The sequence below is a fragment of the Apodemus sylvaticus genome, chromosome 17, assembly GCF_947179515.1.
Source record: "Apodemus sylvaticus chromosome 17, mApoSyl1.1, whole genome shotgun sequence".
In the NCBI taxonomy this organism is placed as follows: Eukaryota; Metazoa; Chordata; class Mammalia; order Rodentia; family Muridae; genus Apodemus; species Apodemus sylvaticus.
In genome coordinates this window covers 43,822,177-43,841,265 of record NC_067488.1, presented here as the reverse complement: position 1 = coordinate 43,841,265, position 19,089 = coordinate 43,822,177, and the positions used below count along the sequence as shown (strand labels likewise).

General features: G+C 48.2%; 2 protein-coding genes across 2 annotated transcripts; both read left to right on the top strand.

Moving 5' to 3' along the window:
• Nucleotides 1–1,422: 1,422 nt before the first annotated feature.
• Jrk (Jrk helix-turn-helix protein) lies at nt 1,423–6,366 on the top strand. The gene is made up of 2 exons (XM_052161160.1): nt 1,423–1,678; nt 3,082–6,366. The coding sequence occupies exon 2, from the start codon at nt 3,522–3,524 to the stop codon at nt 5,193–5,195; it is 1,674 nt and encodes a 557-aa protein (XP_052017120.1). The 5' UTR covers nt 1,423–1,678; nt 3,082–3,521; the 3' UTR covers nt 5,196–6,366.
• A 7,670-nt stretch (nt 6,367–14,036) lies between these two features.
• On the top strand, nt 14,037–14,477 carry LOC127668207 (60S ribosomal protein L23a-like). Its single transcript, XM_052161730.1, has one exon. The coding sequence runs from the start codon at nt 14,037–14,039 to the stop codon at nt 14,475–14,477; it is 441 nt and encodes a 146-aa protein (XP_052017690.1).
• The last annotated feature ends 4,612 nt before the right edge of the window (nt 14,478–19,089 follow it).

The window sequence follows — 19,089 nt, the reverse complement described above, 5'->3', positions numbered from 1 at the left end:
TCTGAGGGTCCTGAATTCCAGTCACATCACATGCCTGGTATCCTCTGTGACTCAGTTTCCTCCTGTGTCCCATACATTTTAGCTCTGACCTGCAGTTATTTCACTTGCCACAGTCATGTGCTACAAGACAGTGGCTATTCCAAGGCACTGCTTTGGCTCACAGTGCAGCAGCAGTAGTTGACAATGATGTAAGGTCAGAACAACAGGAACAAGGAGGGGACGACAGTTAGCCAGGTCAGAGGTCAGGCGGGTGGAGGGAGGGAGGAAATCCCACCCGAAAAAATAGATCCTGGGGCAGAGCCAATCAGATGTGGTGGAATGGGTGTGGTGCCTGAGGAAGAGTTCAGGGTGAATGGGAAGGTAGGACTGCCAGGAAGCCTCACGGGTAGAACCAGGCTGCTCAAGAGTCTCCAATCTTCATTTCAGAAACACTGAATTCAAGGTGCAGGTGGATACCTATGTCCAGGTCCCAGGAAAATACAGAAGTTTAGGCATCAGGGAGGAGATTCTGGAAGGCGACATGGATTTGGAAGCCACCCAACCTTTCTTGGTATTATTAGAAATTGTGTACTGGAGATCCCTGGGGAGTGTAAATGGAGAAAACAAGAGATTTAACAAGAGAGGGTGGGGAAGAACAGGCAGAAGGATCCTGGGTACTCAGGCAAGGGTGTGAATTAAGGAGGAACAAGTTTCCACAACCTGTGTTTCTATGGAGCTGTGACTAATTACCCCAGCGGGGAGCCCCAAAACAACACAATTCTGTTTTTTCACACTTCTGAGGACCAAGGGTACTGAGATCAGGGTGCCACCAGGTTTGTATTCCGAAGAGACTATGTTTCCCAGCTTTTTGGAGCTCCTGTTAAACCACTTGCATTTCTTGAATGGTAAGTCTTCCTCCATCTTCAAAGTCCAGGCTCTGTTGTCAGTTCACAGTCTTCATTAGAGTGTCTTCTCTCGTTTGACCCTTTAACAACAAACCATCCTGCTTAGAGGAGACCCATCAGACAATCAGAATAAACTTCACACTTCGACCACTTTCATTTGGTCCTACCTGCCAAGTTCCTTTCAGCACTTGTACTCACAGGTTCAGGGAATTAGAGATTGGGCACCCTCACCGCCACCACACAACTGATCGCAGCACATTTTCCAGCCTCCAGCAATTCAAGATATGTTCAACATACAAAATGGTTCATCTCATCTCAAGATCTCCCAAAGCCTCTACGCTATATACTACGATTCAAATTTCATCATCAAAATCGTCTAAATTGGGCACGTTTAGAATTCTAGCTAAAGGAAGGGTCCACGAGGATGGAAAGGGGGTCCTGGCAACCGGCGGGCCTTGGGTACCTCCCACCGCAAGGTGGCGTTTGACCCAGCCTCCCGTCCGTGCTCTCCCGGCCATGGCTCCCAGGACCAGACACTCTGCTCGAGGCTTCCGTTCCTCAGGAAACGCGAGGCTCCCTCTGGCCTTCGTTGTTTTACGGGCGGGTGAGCTGCCGGGCCGGGTCTGTTTTCCTTGCTTGGTCGCCGCGTAGCGACTTAGACACCACCGAGACCGAAGCCTCCCCGTGGTCTAGAGCGTCCCCGGAAGTGGGTCGGGGAAGGCCGCGAGGGGCGGACCGGTAGAGAGCTGCGTGGCTGGCATTTCCGGCCGGTAGCGGCGGCACGGGGTCCACAGGTGAGTGGGGCCGGGCAGTGCAGGGTTGGGACGGCCGGCCTCCGCGAACTGAGTGGAGAGCCAGCCTGCGCTCCTGCCCCAGAGCCGGACGAGCGTCGTTGTTTCTGTGCTCGGGAATCGAGTCGCATTCGGGACTCGCTCATCCCTTTTCGGGTCCCCCCGGCTCCCAGTCGCTTCACCAAGACGCAGCCCGGGCAAGCTCGGTTGGTTCTGGCCCTCCCGGGACCCTTCATTCGTGTCTTGCCTGTATTTTGAGTTTTTTCCCCGTGTGTCATCTGGACTGCAGCCGGGTTGCAGGTTGTTTCTTCCATCCATTCCCCAGATGCCTCAGGACTTGCAGGAAGAAATTTGCCTTTCCCCTCCTAATAGCTTCTCCCAGCTTCTACTCCCGCTCCAGAAAAGGGGTCCTTTGAGCTTCTGTTACTGTTATTAGTTGTTATTGGTTATTAGTCTTCCCTTGGAAGTCCCAAGGTTAGAAGCCTCCTGGATCTCTGCAGTCACGTTTAGGAGGGTCTAAGAGTGGTACCAAATTCAAATACCCTCTTTCCCTTTTTGCCCTTCATAACACTTACTGGGTAACCCAGGCTGACCCTGTACTCAAAGCAGTTCTGCTTCAGTCTCCCAAGTGCTAAGATGGTAAGCTTGGGCCCCTACATTGAGCTTGGCAAAATTTTCATTTCTGAAGCAGGTGTATTCAGTCACTAAACCACTCTCAACACAGCTGCAAGGCAGGTACCCAGTCATCATGAGGTGAGCCTTCTGGAAGCATCTGCCCCTCAGGTTGCTGCAGAATTCCTCAGCTGCCTGGGTGTGTTGTTAAACATCCCCCCCTGAGAATAGACTCTGGCCTTGAGTCCCCTCTGCTCCACAGTGAGGTTAAATGCTGTGTCCAGTTGTATGTATGCACGCTACCCTCATTATGACTAGAATGAGAGACCCTTGGGGACCTGCACCGAGTTCTGCAGACCAGGAGACTGACTTAAGGGAATTAGAGTGACACAGCTGGCTGGTGGCATTCCCTGTCTATTTTTGGAACTCCTGCACACTTGAGTAAGAGTCTTATGTGTCTTACATTGCGGTCTCAGGTGCACTTCTGTGCTGCTTGTAGAAGTAACTCTGTGGCCTTCTGGCTTATCAAATGCCCGGTTGGAAGCATTCCAGATAAGGTTTATACTGGGAAAGAGAAGGCGTTAGGTCTGCATTGTGACTCTTCACCCTTTTGTGAGCAGTTATGAAGGATGCTGGTGTTGCCTACTCTGTGGTCTGTACAGAAGGGCCGGTTAACAGACTGGCTAGCACACCCCAGGCCAAATAGCAGTGGTATTTGAGATGATGCTTTGCGGTGAATCTAAGCCTATCTTGATTGTTCTTGGTGACATTTTTCTTTCTCCTCTGCTTTCCAGTTCCTGGAGTGCATGGGTAAGACAACGTTGTGAATCCTCGTGAAAAGTATCCCCAGCTCTGGCCATCGAATCTTCATTAACTGAAACCTGGACACAGTCGAAGGGGAAAGCTGCCACGTTGTGCCATCTTGTGTGGAGGCCCTAGACTCCAGGTGCACCCCAGCAGTCCAGGATGGCTCGCCCTGTCACCTCCCCTGAAGAGAACAGCAGTTGATTTCACTACTAGGATCTGAGGCCTAAGTGTGTTGGAGACCTGATACTAAAGGGAAACTGAGGCTAGAGACTGCTGTAGACAGAGGGTAGAGCCAAGAATGAACCCGGCTTGAGCGTGGGATCAGTTCTGGGGGCAGGTGGAGAAGAGCGGGAGAGACTGTCCCCGAGAGCTAGAGGGAAACATAACTGAGCAAGGACAGGCGCTGCCTGGCTTGGGCTGCTTCGCCATGGCGTCCAAGCAGGCTGCCGCCAAGGGCAAGGGGGAGAAGCGGAAGCGGGTGGTGCTGACCCTGAAGGAGAAGATCGACATCTGCACCCGGCTGGAGCGTGGGGAGAGTAGGAAGGCCCTGATGCAGGAGTACAACGTGGGCATGTCCACTCTGTACGACATCAAAGCCCACAAGGCCCAGCTGCTCAGGTTCTTTGCCAGCTCGGACTCTCGCCAGGCGCTGGAGCAGCGCCGTACCCTGCATACCCCGAAGCTGGAGCACCTGGACCGGGTGCTCTACGAGTGGTTCCTGGTGAAGCGTGCTGAGGGCATCCCCGTGTCAGGCCCGATGCTCATCGAAAAGGCCAAGGACTTCTACAAGCAGATGCGGCTGACAGAGCCCTGCGTGTTCTCTGGAGGGTGGCTTTGGCGCTTCAAGGCCAGGCACGGCATTAAAAAGCTCGATGCCTCCAGCGAGAAGCAGGTGGCTGCCCACCAAGCGGCTGAGCAGTTCTGTGGCTTTTTCAGGAGCCTCGCGGCTGAGCACGGGCTCTCTCCCGAGCAGGTGTACAGCGCTGATGAGACTGGGCTCGTCTGGCGGTGCTTGCCAAGTTCTACCCCGGATGACGGGACCGTGCCCCGCTTCAGACAGGGCAAGGACAGGCTGACTGTCTTGATGTGCGCCAATGCCACAGGCTCCCACAGACTCAAGCCCTTGGCCATTGGGAAGGGTGGCGGCCCCAGAGCCTTCAGAGGCATCCAGCACCTGCCTATTGCTTACAAGGCCCAGGGTAATGCCTGGGTAGACAAGGAGATTTTCTCGGACTGGTTCCATCATATTTTTGTCCCCTCAGTGAGAGAGCACTTTAGAACCATAGGCTTACCGGAAGACAGCAAGGCAATTCTCTTGCTGGACCATTCCCGGGCCCACCCACAGGAGTCGGAGCTGGTGTCAGAGAACATCTTCACTCTCTTCCTGCCCTCCAGCGTGACCTCCTTACTGCAGCCCACAGAGCAAGGCATTCGCAGAGCCTTCCTGAGGCTCTTTATCAACCCTCCTGTGGCCTTGCAGGGCTTTCCTGCCCGCCACAACCTGAATGATGCCATAGTCAGCATAGCCTGTGCCTGGAACGCTGTGCCCAGCCAGGTCTTCCGGCGGGCCTGGAGGAAGCTGTGGCCCACTGTGCCCTTCACTGACGGCACCTCCTCCTCTGAGGAAGCAGAGTGCTGCGCCATCAAGCCTCACAAGACTTTTGCACACATCCTTGAGCTTGTAAAAGAAGGGCCCTCCTGTTCTGGCAGCAGGCTTGAGGACAGCAGGGCTGAAGAGCCGGTGGTGGCAGGGAGGAACATAGATGAGGCCCCCACTGTTGTGGCACCTTCCCAGGCCACAGGGTGTACAGAAAAGTCAGAGAAAGATGCTGGTGAGGATGAGGAGGCAGCCTGGGAGCAGGCAGCCACATCTTTCCAAGCACTTGTGCGCTTTGCAGAGCAGCAGCCGTGTTTCAGCGTGCAAGAGGTGGGGCAGCTGCAGGCACTGCACACAGTGTTCAGGAGGCAGCAGCAGCTGAGGCCGCCCCGTGTGGCTCTCAGGGCTGTGATCAAACTCGAGGCCCTTCAGGAGCACCCTAGTGTGTGCATGGCCACAACCCACTCTACCTTGCCTTGCTCAGCCACAGCAGGTGACAACTAAAGTACCTTGTGTGCCCCTGCTGGCCCTCGGCAGCTCTGCTACCCGGCACGTGCAGCTGTGGGGCAGACTGCCTGCTAGGGAGGGGAGCGTGCGGAGATGAGCGAGAGAGTAAGCAGACTTAGGCCCCAGGAGCATGGCACGTGTCAGGGCTGCTCCTTGTTTACAGAGGCCTCTATGTTCTGGCTAGTGGTTTTACTGTATCTCCTACCACAGTGTATCATTTGAATGGCAGGAGACCTGGTGCCCTCTTTCTCAGTACTGTGGAGCCTCCCCTAGCTGCAGCTGGGTCCAGTGGGCCAGTTCTGTGTCTGGTGTTGGAAGACTGGGCCACATTATCAGGTTGAAGTGCCTTGAGGGGTGCACCTCCAGCCCTCAGGAGGCTTGCTCTCCTCAGTTGGGCCCCAAGCCTAGCCCTGAGGGTACTGGCTTCAGCATCTAGCCTCAGTGTTCACACCCATGCTGCTAGCTGCAGAGGTACCATGCCAGCCTCTTGGTCTGCACCCACCTCAGCCATCAACAAACATTCAACAGCAAGCAACCTCTGTAGTGTCCCTCAGCAGCAGGTCCGACCCCTGGGGTCCAGGTCTCCGAGAGAGACTGTGTGTTAATTTCAGCATTGCTCAGAGGCCAACATGTTCCCAGAAGTCTCTGCTCCTCGGCATTGCTTATGTGAACAATGTGCAAAGTAACAGCAGCATGTGGTGACTTGGAGCTCCCGGGGTAGGCGGTTAGCACCACTCCAGTGGAGTATGTATCTGCATTGGTCGGTTCTGTGGAGACCAGCTGTTGGAGGACGTGACTGTTTTTCTGACATTGTAGCTTTGTAGCCCCTGGGTAGCACTGTGGCTGCTTTGCCTGTGACTCCCAGTGTCCTTGTCTGCAGTGGTTAGCTCTGTTCTTTCACCTCACTGTGGCTTTGTCCTTGACCTTCACTCCCTCTGGGATTCCTGTGGCTGTATTACCACAGTTTTCATTCCAGTGGTCAACAGCTGCTACACCAAGAGACTTTTGTCCGAACCTCTGAGAGCCAGAGGGGTTTGGGGAATGTTGGTTTGTCTTTCTGTATCTGTCCGAACACTAAGGATGGTCATCGCTGACAGCTCTAGTTGTGGATGGGTGTCATCCTGCTTTATCTGCAGGTGTGAATATTATACCTAGGTTGTTTTCAGAAGTCTTTGTTGTGATTCTTTGGTCCCTGTTGTCAGGGTCATGCTTCTGTCACACAACGTTTTCTGTGTGTCTGGGTAAAAGTTGAATGCGTGCTCATGTGCTGTATGGTTTCTGGCTCATATGGGGGGGGGGTGCTGTTGTGTAACTGTTGCGGCTACATAAGCTGCTGCAGGTCAGAGGTCAGAAGTCACCCTTGCTTGAGCGTCAGTAGGCATTGGAGTGGAGAGGCCCCCACCGTAAGAGGATGGGACGGGGCTGGGGGCGCTCCTGGGTCTATAAGGTTTGTGCCCATCAGACCACATTCTAGGACCAGTGCTGGCAGACCTTGAGGACCTGCTCCTGGTATTGCCACCTACTAGATATGTGATGTCCCCAGAGCAACAGCCCCCTTCGTCTTTATGCCTGTGTCCCAGGGGAGAGTTCCCTTTGTCTGGTGGCCACTGAGTCCCTCAGAAAGCCCTAAGCTCTCCAGGGCAGAATGTTCTCTGGTTCCCCCTATATACTGTCTGCTTCCCCATCATGCCTCTCTGACACCTATGTAGCCCAGGCTGACCTAGAACCGGCAGCCCTGCTCCAGCCTCCTGAGTGTTAGCATCAGAGACATACTGCCTCTGATGGCTCACTCCTGCTTCCTGCCATGAGCCGAGCTCTTGTCCCATCCATAGACAGATCTTAGTGCTGGAGCGCCACTGCCCTGGCTGCTCCTTTCCCACCAGCAGAGTCTTTTCTCTCTGTATTTGTCAAGAGGCCTTTCACATCACCTCTTGCTTCCTGGGAGAAGGCTAATTTGTCAGCTCTGATGGCGAGTAGAGTAAGACTGCTCCTTCAGGACTGTGCCTCTAGGTGTGCATGGAGCTCATATCCATAATGCCTTGTCCAGTAAGATGCAGATGTTATTTCTGGGTTGTGTAGTTTCCTCTGCCACGGCATGGTTACCTGAGCCCTACCTGGCCCTTTGCAGATGTCCAAGGAAGATCACCCTGCTGGCATCTGGTTGGAGGTTGTCCCCTGCTTATGAGGGTCTTGGTAGGACCATTCCCCCTCACTGGTACTTGCTGCTTGGTGGAAGAGCAGAAGCATCCTGTCACAGCCCTGTGTTGTCTCCACAGAAGTACATCCACAGCAAGACAAGCCACAAACAACCTTCGACCTGATGGGGCTGTGGGATGGACTGCTATTGTCCTGGCTCCAGCTCATTGACATGATAGTCCTCTGCCTGCTTGTTCTTGCCTGCCACCAGCCTCACCAAGGCCCACCACCAGAGCATTCCTTGCGTCCCCAGCTAGTGCCATGCTGTCCTTGATCATGGGACAATAGGTTTTTAAGTAAGGAGTTCAGGGTTCTCTGTTGAGTGACAGACCAGCTAAATATAGGGAATTAACCAGAGACTCACTTGTTTGTGGTTCCAAAGATGTAGCCCCCAACTCACCCCACCCCTTAATGTGCTTAATAGCAGAGAGGCTTAGGATCCAGGGAAGGGAAGTAAGTCAGGGTGTGGTGCACCTTAGGGGGAGCATCCTCCAGCCAGAAAGCCGTGGGAGCTCTTGTTTGATGGGGATAAGGGCTATGCCAGGGTCCTGAGGCCCCTTAGGGATGCTGAAACCTCTGGCTGGGGTCGATAGAGCTCCCTCTGTAGGACTCCGTGGCCAGGGTTGTCCTCCCACTAAGTGCCCAGGCTCCTGTCCAGCACCCTGGCTGCCTAATGTCCTTACATCAGTGAGATCATAGCCTCAGTCTTTAGCACCATCCTGCCTCTGCACCCCTTGTCCCAGGACCAGCCCATGAGGGAGCTGCCCCTGAGAGATGGAGAGCTTTGTCCACAACTCACAAAGGACAGGAGGTAGAAAAGACAAAAGTGGCAGCTAAATAGATGAATGAAAATCTTTCTGTGGAACTCAATAGAAACATCATCCTATAGAACTGTGTCCCTACTGCCATCTCTAGTTTGCTTTGTGCTCCGCAGCCATTACAACCCTCATACCTACATTCCTAGTCATCTGAGTTGGGGCTGGCTGCTGCCCAGAATGCTGAGTTGACTGTCCTATAACTTGGGACAGGTGTGTGCCCTATAGTCTTGCCTTCCTAGGAAGCAGGCCATAGTTAAGCTTAGGGATTCTGGGCTGTGGCCTCCTGAAGGATTCTGGGAAGGTTGGAAGAGCATCAGACCATGGGTACCTCAAATGGACAGAGACGCAGTGTGGAGCAGAAGGACAGACACTAGGGGGCCCTCTTGCTGCATGCCATCTCTGCAGCGGTGTCGCCAGAAAGTTTGTGTCTTCTGCTGAGAGGGCAGAGACCTGTGGTATGAGAGGGATCTCTTGCTCACTTCTGTGAGCCTCCCATCCACAAGGTCATGTACATTGATGTGCTATGAGACAACTAGGGCAGACCCATCTGTAGCCCCGACTTCCTCCAACAGGAGCACCCCACATCCTCCCACAGTCCTGTAAGGCTCAGCAGGTTTGTGCTTGCTGAAGATGGCACAAACGCCCATGGCTTCAACCTCTTGTTTTAGTAGCAACTTCACAAGCAAACCTGAGCATGCCAGAGACTCCCCAAAGCCTGAACATTCTATAGCCAGCCACCTACCTGTCCCCCTTCTTGGAAAATATGGCCTTGGAAGGTATTTGGAAAACATTTGTGGCTGAAGGGACACACAGCTCTTCAGTGCCCGTTTTCTACAGACTCCTTTGGCTACTTGGTCCCTATATACTATCACCTCTGTGAGGCTCCACACTGTAGCTTGACCACTATGCCATCCAACCACAAGGTCACACTCTGCTAAGCAGCTTCTCTTGTGGTGGGGAAGACAGGTTCTCAGGTGCTGTTCTGGTCAAGGGCTTCTGAGCCTTTCTTACTAATTGGATTTTATTTGTTGACATTAAGTGGGACTATGAGCTGACATGCTTAACTTCTTAATAAATGGAATCAGAATGTCATTGCAAGCCCTTTAAAAGCTTTATAACAGATAGCTACGCCTGTTACCATGCTCAGCATCCACTCCTGTGTTAGCCTCTGAAGACCTCCAGTGTCCTCTCTGACTTCCTCTCTCAGTGACCTGACCACAGCCACATCATCCAGACCTCGTCTGAGGCTTTCTCACCCTGTTCCCTATAAGGCTAGGTAGGGCTGGTACTGTTGTTGCTACAATAAGGTTGTGGGTCATTTCCACATTGGATCCTGAAGGACCTGACAGGAAATTGTGTAGGGTCACTGTCTATGAGGCATCTCAGAAAGGACACGCCTGCCAGGGCATAAAGGGGCGTTGGAGGCTGATGGGACCTGGCAGGTGGGAAGCTGCTCTTTAATAAAGCCAGAAGTTCTGTTTTGGAAATGTGTGATGATGGCCAAACAACTGTGACTGCAGTAATGGCTGAAATGGTGCCTCAATGGTATATGTGGCCTACGCAGCTAGACCCAAGGAGGAAGTGTTCACTCTGGAGCCTGGGAGGGGGACAGGAAGCTTCAGGGGACAGGCTGGGGCCACCAAAAGCCCCAGAATATCAGGAAACCTGCAGAGGTCAAAGAGGAGCTGGAGTCACCAATGGGAGTTGGAATCACTGCCTGAGAAACCACACAAGGAAAAGAGGGAGGGAAGAAATGCTTCTGCTCCTCACTTCCTGTCTCCCAACAGCTGCGTTCTTTGGCAAAGCTTATGAGAAGCCTGTAAAGCAGGCTGGGAAAGTAGCATGAAGGAATAAAGCCAAGGGGAGGGAACACTGAATGAAAGTCAGGCCATAAGCAAAGGCTGGTCGCGCATGTGGCTGCCAATGGTTCCAGCATCAGAGGGGACTGGCTTTGTTTCTTTGTTTGAATGTACGGAGTATCCACTAAAGTTAAGGTCCTGAAGATACCACTGTACATAAAGAACAACCACTATGGCCTGGGTACCAGGTCAGAAGGCAACATGAAGAGAGAGCTTTGATCCCTTGGGTGTTTGCTATGGGTTCTGGGGAAGGCAGGCATCAGGGGAAAAGTACAAAGCAGGTGTTCACAGACATAGTATTAGCACCCGCTAGCCTAGCCATCTACCCAGCCATCTGCTCATTGGCTCATTCATTACATATTTATCCACTTGACCTACTACACACTCTTCTATCTGCCTACAGATATTTCTGTCCATCCAGCTACGGAACCCATGTGTGCATCTGTTCATCTATCTACTTACCTTTCACCAAGCATCGTCTGTCCAGCACCCACCCAACGATCACCTGCCACCCACCCATCATCTATAGCTATCCATCCATGTATCAGCCAAACATTTTCCATTCTATTGTCCATCTCTCCAATAACCTGACTGCCTATCCATCATTCACTGATCCCTCTATACATCCACCCATCCATCCACCCACCCACCTATTCCTAAACCATCCACCATTTATTCATCCATTTATCCATGTCTGCTTATTCATCTATGCATCCATCCATCCTTCATCTAATATCCATGTATTATCCAGCCATCTACCCACCCATCTACCTCTCTGCTCTTCCGTCATCTCTTCATCTGTACTCAGATACTTTTTCACCTTCCACCCACTCACCACCCATCCATCTGTGCATCTGACACTTATCACCATCACTGAACAGCCTGCTGGCATTGTTATACACCTGCCAACCCCCCTCAGGGCCTACTGGATTCGAAAATTCTTCCTCCTGTGAAGAGCTAAGGCCAATTCCTTATCTGTATTTAGAATCAGAGTTCATGTGTTCTTTGTCTGTTGCCTGTTGCCTCCTGAGTCCATAATCCCGCCAGCCTTCCTATCTTACAGATGGTGACCAGATGCCACAGGTGGAGGCTTGAGCAGCCAGTTGAGACCAGCCTGAGCCATATTTGCTACCTTCTTCTACTGTTTGAATGTTGACTATCCTGGGCACAGGCTGTGCTGGGCTTAATGCATACTATAAACAAGAGTTTTCTTGCCTCACTTGCAAATGGAGAACCTGAGGCCTGGAGGAGCTGGGCTCCCCCATGTCACTTTACCTAAGCTTCCACTGTCGAAGTAGGCAACCTCTAAGCCTCCCAGGTCATTTTGCAATTTGCCATTGTCCCTAGAAAGTCATGAGACCAGTGTCTAAGTAGATGGAGCCATACCCAACCTGTGGGATGGAGGTAGGCAGTGGGCCTCCAGGTGGGTCTGAGGCCTTTTAGTGAAGGCGAGACGAGGTCTTGGCCATTTATTCAGCCAGGGCTGAGCTTCTATTCCTCCACCTGAGTAGCTCATCTCCCTGGACCACATTTCAGAAACGTTCAGAACTGGCCTTCTGCCTGGCCTCCCCTCACAGAGGTGCTGCCCAGGGTAGCCATCAGTGTCTCCTCTGAGGAGGTTCCTGTCATCTGACCTCCCCAGTGTCACCACATGGTGGAGGGGTCACCATGGGTCTCTAGCTCTGCCTGCTCTCCCTGGGCTGGCTCTCTTGTCACCTGTCTACTGAACACAAGGCCGGGACTGCAAGTCTCCGTCTTGGAGGTTCTCCAATGCTTTGCTTCCTTGCATTTTCTTCTTCAGTATTTATTGACACCATCTTAGGGGTTTGCTTCTGTGAACAGACACCATGACCAAGGCAAGTCATATAAAGGACAACATTTAATTGGGGCTGAGTTAAGGGTTCAGAGGTCCAGTCTATTATCATAAAGGCAGAAGCATGGCAGCCTCCAGGCAGGCATGGTGCAGGAGGAGCTGAGCTTTCTACATCTTCATCTGAAGGCTGCTAGCAGAATACTGGCTCCCAGGCAGCTAGGACAAGGATATTAAAGCCCACAACCACAAGACCACACCTACTCCAAGAAGGTCACACCTCCCAACAGTGCCACTCCCTGGGCCAAGCATATACAAACCATCACAGACACCTTCTGTGTGCCATGTCCCAGCATGGGCATTGGAGCCCCTCAAATGTTCTGTGATGTGAGGAATGTATTACTTTAGAGGTTGATGGTCATGAGACCTTTGCCCTGGTGACTTCAAGGTCCAGGTTTCTGTGCTGGCTCCCTGTCCCATTAGGTTTAGGCAAGGTGAGGATGCCTCCTATAATGGTTTGAATATGCTTGGCCCAGGGAGTGGCACTGTTAGGAAGTGTGGCCTTGTTGGAGTAGGTGTGGTCTTGTGGGTGTTCTTCTTGTTGGAAGAGGTGTGTCACTGTGGGAGTAGGCTTTGAGGCCTTCCTCCTAGCTTCCTGGAAGTCAGTCTTCTTTTCTTAGCTGCCTTCAGAACGAGAGCTATAAATCTCAGCTCCCCCAACGCCATGCCTACTTGGACACTTCCCACACTTCCCGACATGATAAATGGACTGAACCTCTGAATCTCTAAGCCAGTCTCAAGTAAATGTCATCCTTTATCGGAGTTGCCATGGTCGTGGTATCTCTTCACAGAATGAAACCCTAACTAAGACGTCTCCCTCTGCGTAGATGATGGAGTAGGGTGAACTAGGCCCGTGAGGATCTCTGGAATTACCCATGAACTAAGATCCATGGCCAGCTTGGCTCAGACTGTTCCCTTCCACCCTCTGCCTGAGGGAAGGCCTGTTAGTCACACAGAGGCTGGACTGTGCCCAGGTGGGACCAGCTATGCTAGAGGTGCCACAGTGGGTACCAGACCCCAGGCCACCAACCATAATCCTCTTGGCCTTACTTGAAGTGCAGGTCAGAGTTTCTCTCCCCTTGGAAGGACAGAGAGACTATGTCAGTGGAAAGCAAAGGCTCTGTGCCACAGACCAGGAGGACCTTCCCATGGTACTTTTGTTCTGTTCTAACTCTGGGCCCTCACAGGGAGAAGAACAGATTATTTGGGGATGGACAGGATTTGGACCAATGGAAGAGGTTTGCTGAATGTTCCCCAAAGAGCAGGCCCCAGGGAAGAAAAAACATAATGAGCAGAAAGCTCACAAAAGAAGCATCACCACTATCACCACCACCACCACCACCACCACCACCACCACCACCACCACCACCATCATCACTGCATTCCTTCAGGGTTTGAAACAGCTCCCAGAACCCTATGGGTCACAGGCAGGGGAGATGCAGTTACTTCTTGCTCTATCACTGACTATCCCTCAACTTTCCGTATGCCCACCCTCAGCCGCTCACCTGCTGCCCTGGAGGAAGCTGTGCCTGGACTTTAGCCAGCCCCCTCTTTCTTGTCTTAGCCATGCTATGGGTGCTCATGGGAAGCAGGCAGGGGAGAGACTCAGTTTCCCTTTCCCGGGAACCTTGACTTCCTTTACACACAGGCCAGTATTTTTGAGTTTTCACTAGTAAATACAGCATTTCTTTATTTTGATTCATATTTTGCCTAGAATGATCACTTAGGCAGTAATCAAATGCTGCTATAATACAAAAGAATGTAAAATGGTGGGTTATTCCGATGTGACAACACACCTGCAAGGTGTAGCCTGGGAAAGCCGATTCATGGTGTCTAGGTTAGCCTGGGATACATAGTTCTTCCATAAAGATGACATTGGGACTCACTTATGGCCATGGGGTTATCATTATTGATAAGATCAAAATTATGTAGTTTAAATTGAATTGTACTGCAATGGATGAAAATGTTCACTTTCCCTAAGAGAATAATTAATGTTCAGCAGTATCAAAGACATTACCCAAATGACACAAAAAATTGTCATTGTCCTTGGTTCCCTCCTGTAACTTGATTTTAAGACCCTGCCTTTTTCACCAAGATGGCCCCGAAAGCAAAGAAAGAAGCTCCTGCCCCTCCCAAAGCCGAAGCCAAAGCAAAGGCCTTGAAAGCTACAAAGGCAGTGCTGAAAGGTGTCCACAGCCATGAAAAGAAGCAGCTCCGATTGTCACCCACCTTCTGGCGGCCCAAGACCCTGAGGCTCCGGAGACAGCCAAAATATCCTCTAAAGAGTGTGCCCAGGAGAAACAAACTTGACCACTATGCTATCATCAGATTCCCACTGAGCACCAAGTCAACCATGAAGAAGATAGAGAACAACACCACCCTTGTATTCATTGTGGATGTCAAGGCCAACAAGCATCAGATCAAACAGGCCGTGAAGAAACTCTATGACACCGATGTGGCCAAAGTCAATACCCTGATAAGGCCTGATGGAGAGAAGAAGGCACATGTTCACTTGGCTCCTGATATGGTGCCCTAGATGTTGCCAACAAGACTGGGATCATCTGACACACACACACACACACACACACACACACAAAGACCTCCTTGCTCAAGACACCACAATCTTCAGATGTGGAGGAATCTGGGTCTTCAGGGTCTGGAGGAATCAAGCTGGAACTAGCCTTACCTGGGAGCCTCTTTCCTGAGGACTAGTTCTCATAGGATCGGAAGGTACAAGCTTCAAAGAGAGACATTTAATCAATATACATTTAATAAATTTATGAAGTTGTTAAGTCTGTGACTCACAATCATGACCAGCTCAGCAAGCTAACCCCAGTGATTCAACCATGACAGTTATATTTTGTATTTAGCCAAAAGATGTATAACTAGATTTAAGGTCCATTCAATGGGATTCAATTCATGCCTTGCAGTGGAAATCTAAAACAACTATATGTGGTCAGAGAGGTCATACACCCAGGCGAGTACTTCATACTGTCATTTTCCTAAATCAACATACTTTCTAACTGTATTATAAATATATATCATGGGCTGGAAAGATGGCTCAGCAGTTAACAGTACAGCCCCTACAACTAACGGTCATTAAACTTTGTGGAAGATGGGCCAGAGGACCAGGATAACTGCTGCAAGAGCATCAGTGTCACCTAGATAAATTATATCCCAATAGCATTATTGCCTGAACAAGACCTGAAAGATGACAGCATCAGTTGATTTACCAACACTGATGATGGTAAAGACCACAAGACCATGGATGAAGAGCTGCGGGTCACCAATGATTGATAGGAGAAGAATCAATTGTCTCTGGTTATCCAGTGCAGGTGGCCAGCCATAAATACATGCACATATGAACAATATCAAATGCAGTTAACAGTTTGTACATATATACAATTGTGTGTACGCGTGTGCAAGATAATAATAGCTAAAGAAAATGTCATGAGTCTGAGAGGGAATAGTGTGTATGGGAGGAGTGACTGAGGGATGGGAATGATCTAAATGCAGCACAGATGTGTGAAATTATCAAACATACAAGCATTTTAAAAAATAAATATTGGGCTTTCTGGAGACTGACGGGTTTCGTCAAATAGGCCATAATCCATTTCAAGGTTTTTTCAATGTCTCCCTCATGTTGAGCCCATTTCACTTGTGATCTATTTGAAGCCAGAGCCTGCCATCATCATCTTTCCTCAACATAGAATCAACCAAAGCTTCCACTTCATTCGGAAGCTCTGAGCATTGCGTTTCTTAAACAACGTTTTCAGGCACTAATTTCTCTTGAGAAGTAGGAGGACTGACATTGAGAAGGAAACTTGTCTTTCTCTCTGGAGGGAACCAGCTAGGAGCACACAGGACCTAAGATCAGTGGAGCAGCTGGGACTGAAGTCTTCCTGCCGCCATTTGCACCAGGGATCTGGGAGACTCCACAGCCTTCTGTGCATAGCCTGCCAGGAGAGAGTGATCTCCCAGCAGTGCTTTCACTTCTGAGCACAGAGGTGAGATCTCCACCTTCTCTCTGGAGGGCACCAGCTAGGAGCACACAGGGCCTAAGATCAGTGGAGAATCTGGGACTGAAGTCTTCCCACCGCCATTTGCACCAGGGAGCTGTGAAATTCCACAGCCTTCTGTGCATAGCCCACCAAGAGAGAGAGCTCTCCCAGCAGTGCTTTCACTTTTGAACTCAGAGGAGTAAGGACACAGGCTTACAGGCCCACAGGAGGAACCAACTCCAGACAAAGACAACAATACCAACTAGTACCAAAGATAACCAGATGGCGAAAGGCAAGCACAAGAACCCTACCAACAGAAAGCAAGGCCACATCGCAACATCAGAACCCAGTTTTCCCACCATAGCAAGTCCCTGAATACCCCAACACACTGGAAAAGCAAGAGTTGGATTTAAAATAATATCTCATGATGCTGATAGAGGGCTTCAAGAAAGACTGAAATAACTCCTTTAAAGAAATACAGGAGAACATGGGTCAACAGGTAAAAGCTCTTAAAGAGGAAACACAAAAATCCCTTAAAGAAATACAAGAGATCATGGGTCAACAGGCAGAAGCTCTTAAAGAAGAAACACAAAAATCCCTTTAAAAATTACAGGAAAACACAAACAATCAAGTGAAGGAACTGAACAAAACCATCCAGGTTCTAAAAGTAGAAGTAGAAACAATAAAGAAATCACAAAGTGAGACATCTCTGGAGATAGAAGAACATAATAATCAAAACACCAAAGTCACTAAACAAAGAAAGAATATTAAAAGCAGTAAGGGAAAAGGGGCAAGTAACTTATAAAGGCAAACCTATCAGAATCACACCAGACTTCTCACCAGAGACGATGAAAGCCAGAAGATCCTGGGCAGACCTCATACAGACCCTAGACCCTAAGAGAACACAAATGCCAGCCCAGGCTACTATACCCAGCAAAACTCTCAATCATCATAGATGGAGAAACCAAGATATTCCATGATAAAACCAAATTTACACAATATCTGTCCACAAATCCAGCCCTACAAAGGATAATTGATGGAAAATGCCAACACAAGGAGGGAAACTACACTCTAGAAAAAGCAAAAAAGTAATCTTCTTCCAACAAACCCAAAAGAAGATGCCCACACAAACATAAAAATAACATCAAAAATAACAGGAAGCCAACAGTCACTATTCCCTAATTTCTCTTAATAACAATAGACTCAACTCCCTAATAAAAAGACACAGACTAATGAAATATTTCTCATGTAAATCTTCAGTTTTATCAGAAAATGTTTATACCTCCCCTTTTAATCAATTTAGTAATGTTTTTTATGTCTACCATTTTATCTGCATTATTTTTCATGACAATCTTCAATTTTAATGTCTTTCTATATACTTCCTCTATTTTATCAGAAATGTTTTCAATGTAAATTTTTGATTTTATCACAAATGTTTCTAATCCCACCTTCACTTAATTTAGAGTTTTATATCTACCATTTTATATGTAAAATTTTCCATGAAATAGTCAATTTTAACGTGTTTGTCTATTTATTTCTTAAATTTTACCAGAAATATTTTCCATGTAAATCTTCAATGTTATTTGAAAATGTTTATAGTTCCACCTTAAATCAACTTAGAATTATCTTTATGCCTATCATTTTATCTATATAATTTTCATTATAATCTTTAACTTTAACATGTTTTTTCTATATATTTCTTCAATTTTATCAGAAATATTTTCCATGTAAATCTTCAAGCTTATCAGAAAATGTTTATAATTCTACTTTCAATCAACTTAGGAATACTTTTATACCTACCATTATTACATCTATATAAAATTTTTCCATGATAATCTTCAATTCTAACATGTTTTTTTACATTTTCTACAATTTTATTAAAAATATTTTCCATGTAAATCTTCAATTTTATCATAAAATGTTTCTATCCCATATTTCAATTATTTTAGCAAAGTTTTACATGTCTACCACTTTACTCTTTAATTTTCCATGAAAATTGTCAATTTTAACATGTTCATCTGAAATATTTTCCATGTAAAATCCTTAATTTTATCATAAAGTGCTTTTATTTCCCTTTACTTCCCTTTTCAATAAACAAAAAATTAAAATAAAAGAGAAGGAAACTCATCTATGCAAGGAAGGATTGTAAACCTGTACTGTTCTGTGTTTTAGTTTGAGGCATTTGAGATTGACCCTCAAGAAACTTTCATTGGATGGGAACAATAACATGTCCCCAAAATACCATGATAAAAGATGTGGCAGAAACAAAGGTTCATGGGACAAAACTGTTTCACAAGCGTTTCAGAGTGGACTAGAGGTCTTGTGACAACTGTAGGCAGGGTGGAAGTATTGCAATGATAAGAAACAGGATATGCAGTGGGTTGAGAAGGAAAAGACTGCTCTCTAGTCTACAGTAAATATTATGTCCACAGGGCTATCTATATGGTTTCCACTTTCATTATGGAATATGCAGTATTGTGAATTATTAATTGCTATCATTACAGAATGGGCTCACACCATTTTGCTTACACTCCAAGAAAGGTAATGGCAGATCATTTAATAGCACATAGTGTGAACATGCATATATGATCATTATGAGAAGTACTGTACTTTGACTTTTAAAACTTTAGTTGAGTTCTAGAATGGTAATGACGACACAAATAACGTATATTATGAGAATGTGCTTGTAAACATCGGCAAAAACACCAGCCTAAAAAAAAACCCACTCTATGAAATGATTCATACAAAAACATATATTAATTGTGTTATTGTCACCTTTGATTTCAACTGGTTTTCCTTATTTAGAATATCATTTCGGTTTTTAGTATTTAGAATATTATTTTGATATTCATATGATTGTCTATGAGTTAAGAGACTTCCATTACTTTTTATAAATTATGAAACATTAGTTCAATTACTGATTCATCATGAAATTCGTAATCACTAAATAATGTTTTTTTTTTTTTTTTTTTTTTTTTTTTTTTTTTTTTTTTGGTTTTTCGAGACAGGGTTTCTCTGTGTAGCCCTGGCTGTCCTGGAACTCACTCTGTAGACCAGGCTGGCCTCGAACTCAGAAATCCACCTGCCTCTGCCTCCCAAGTGCTGGGATTAAAGGCGTGCGCCACCACGCCCAGCTTAAATAATGTT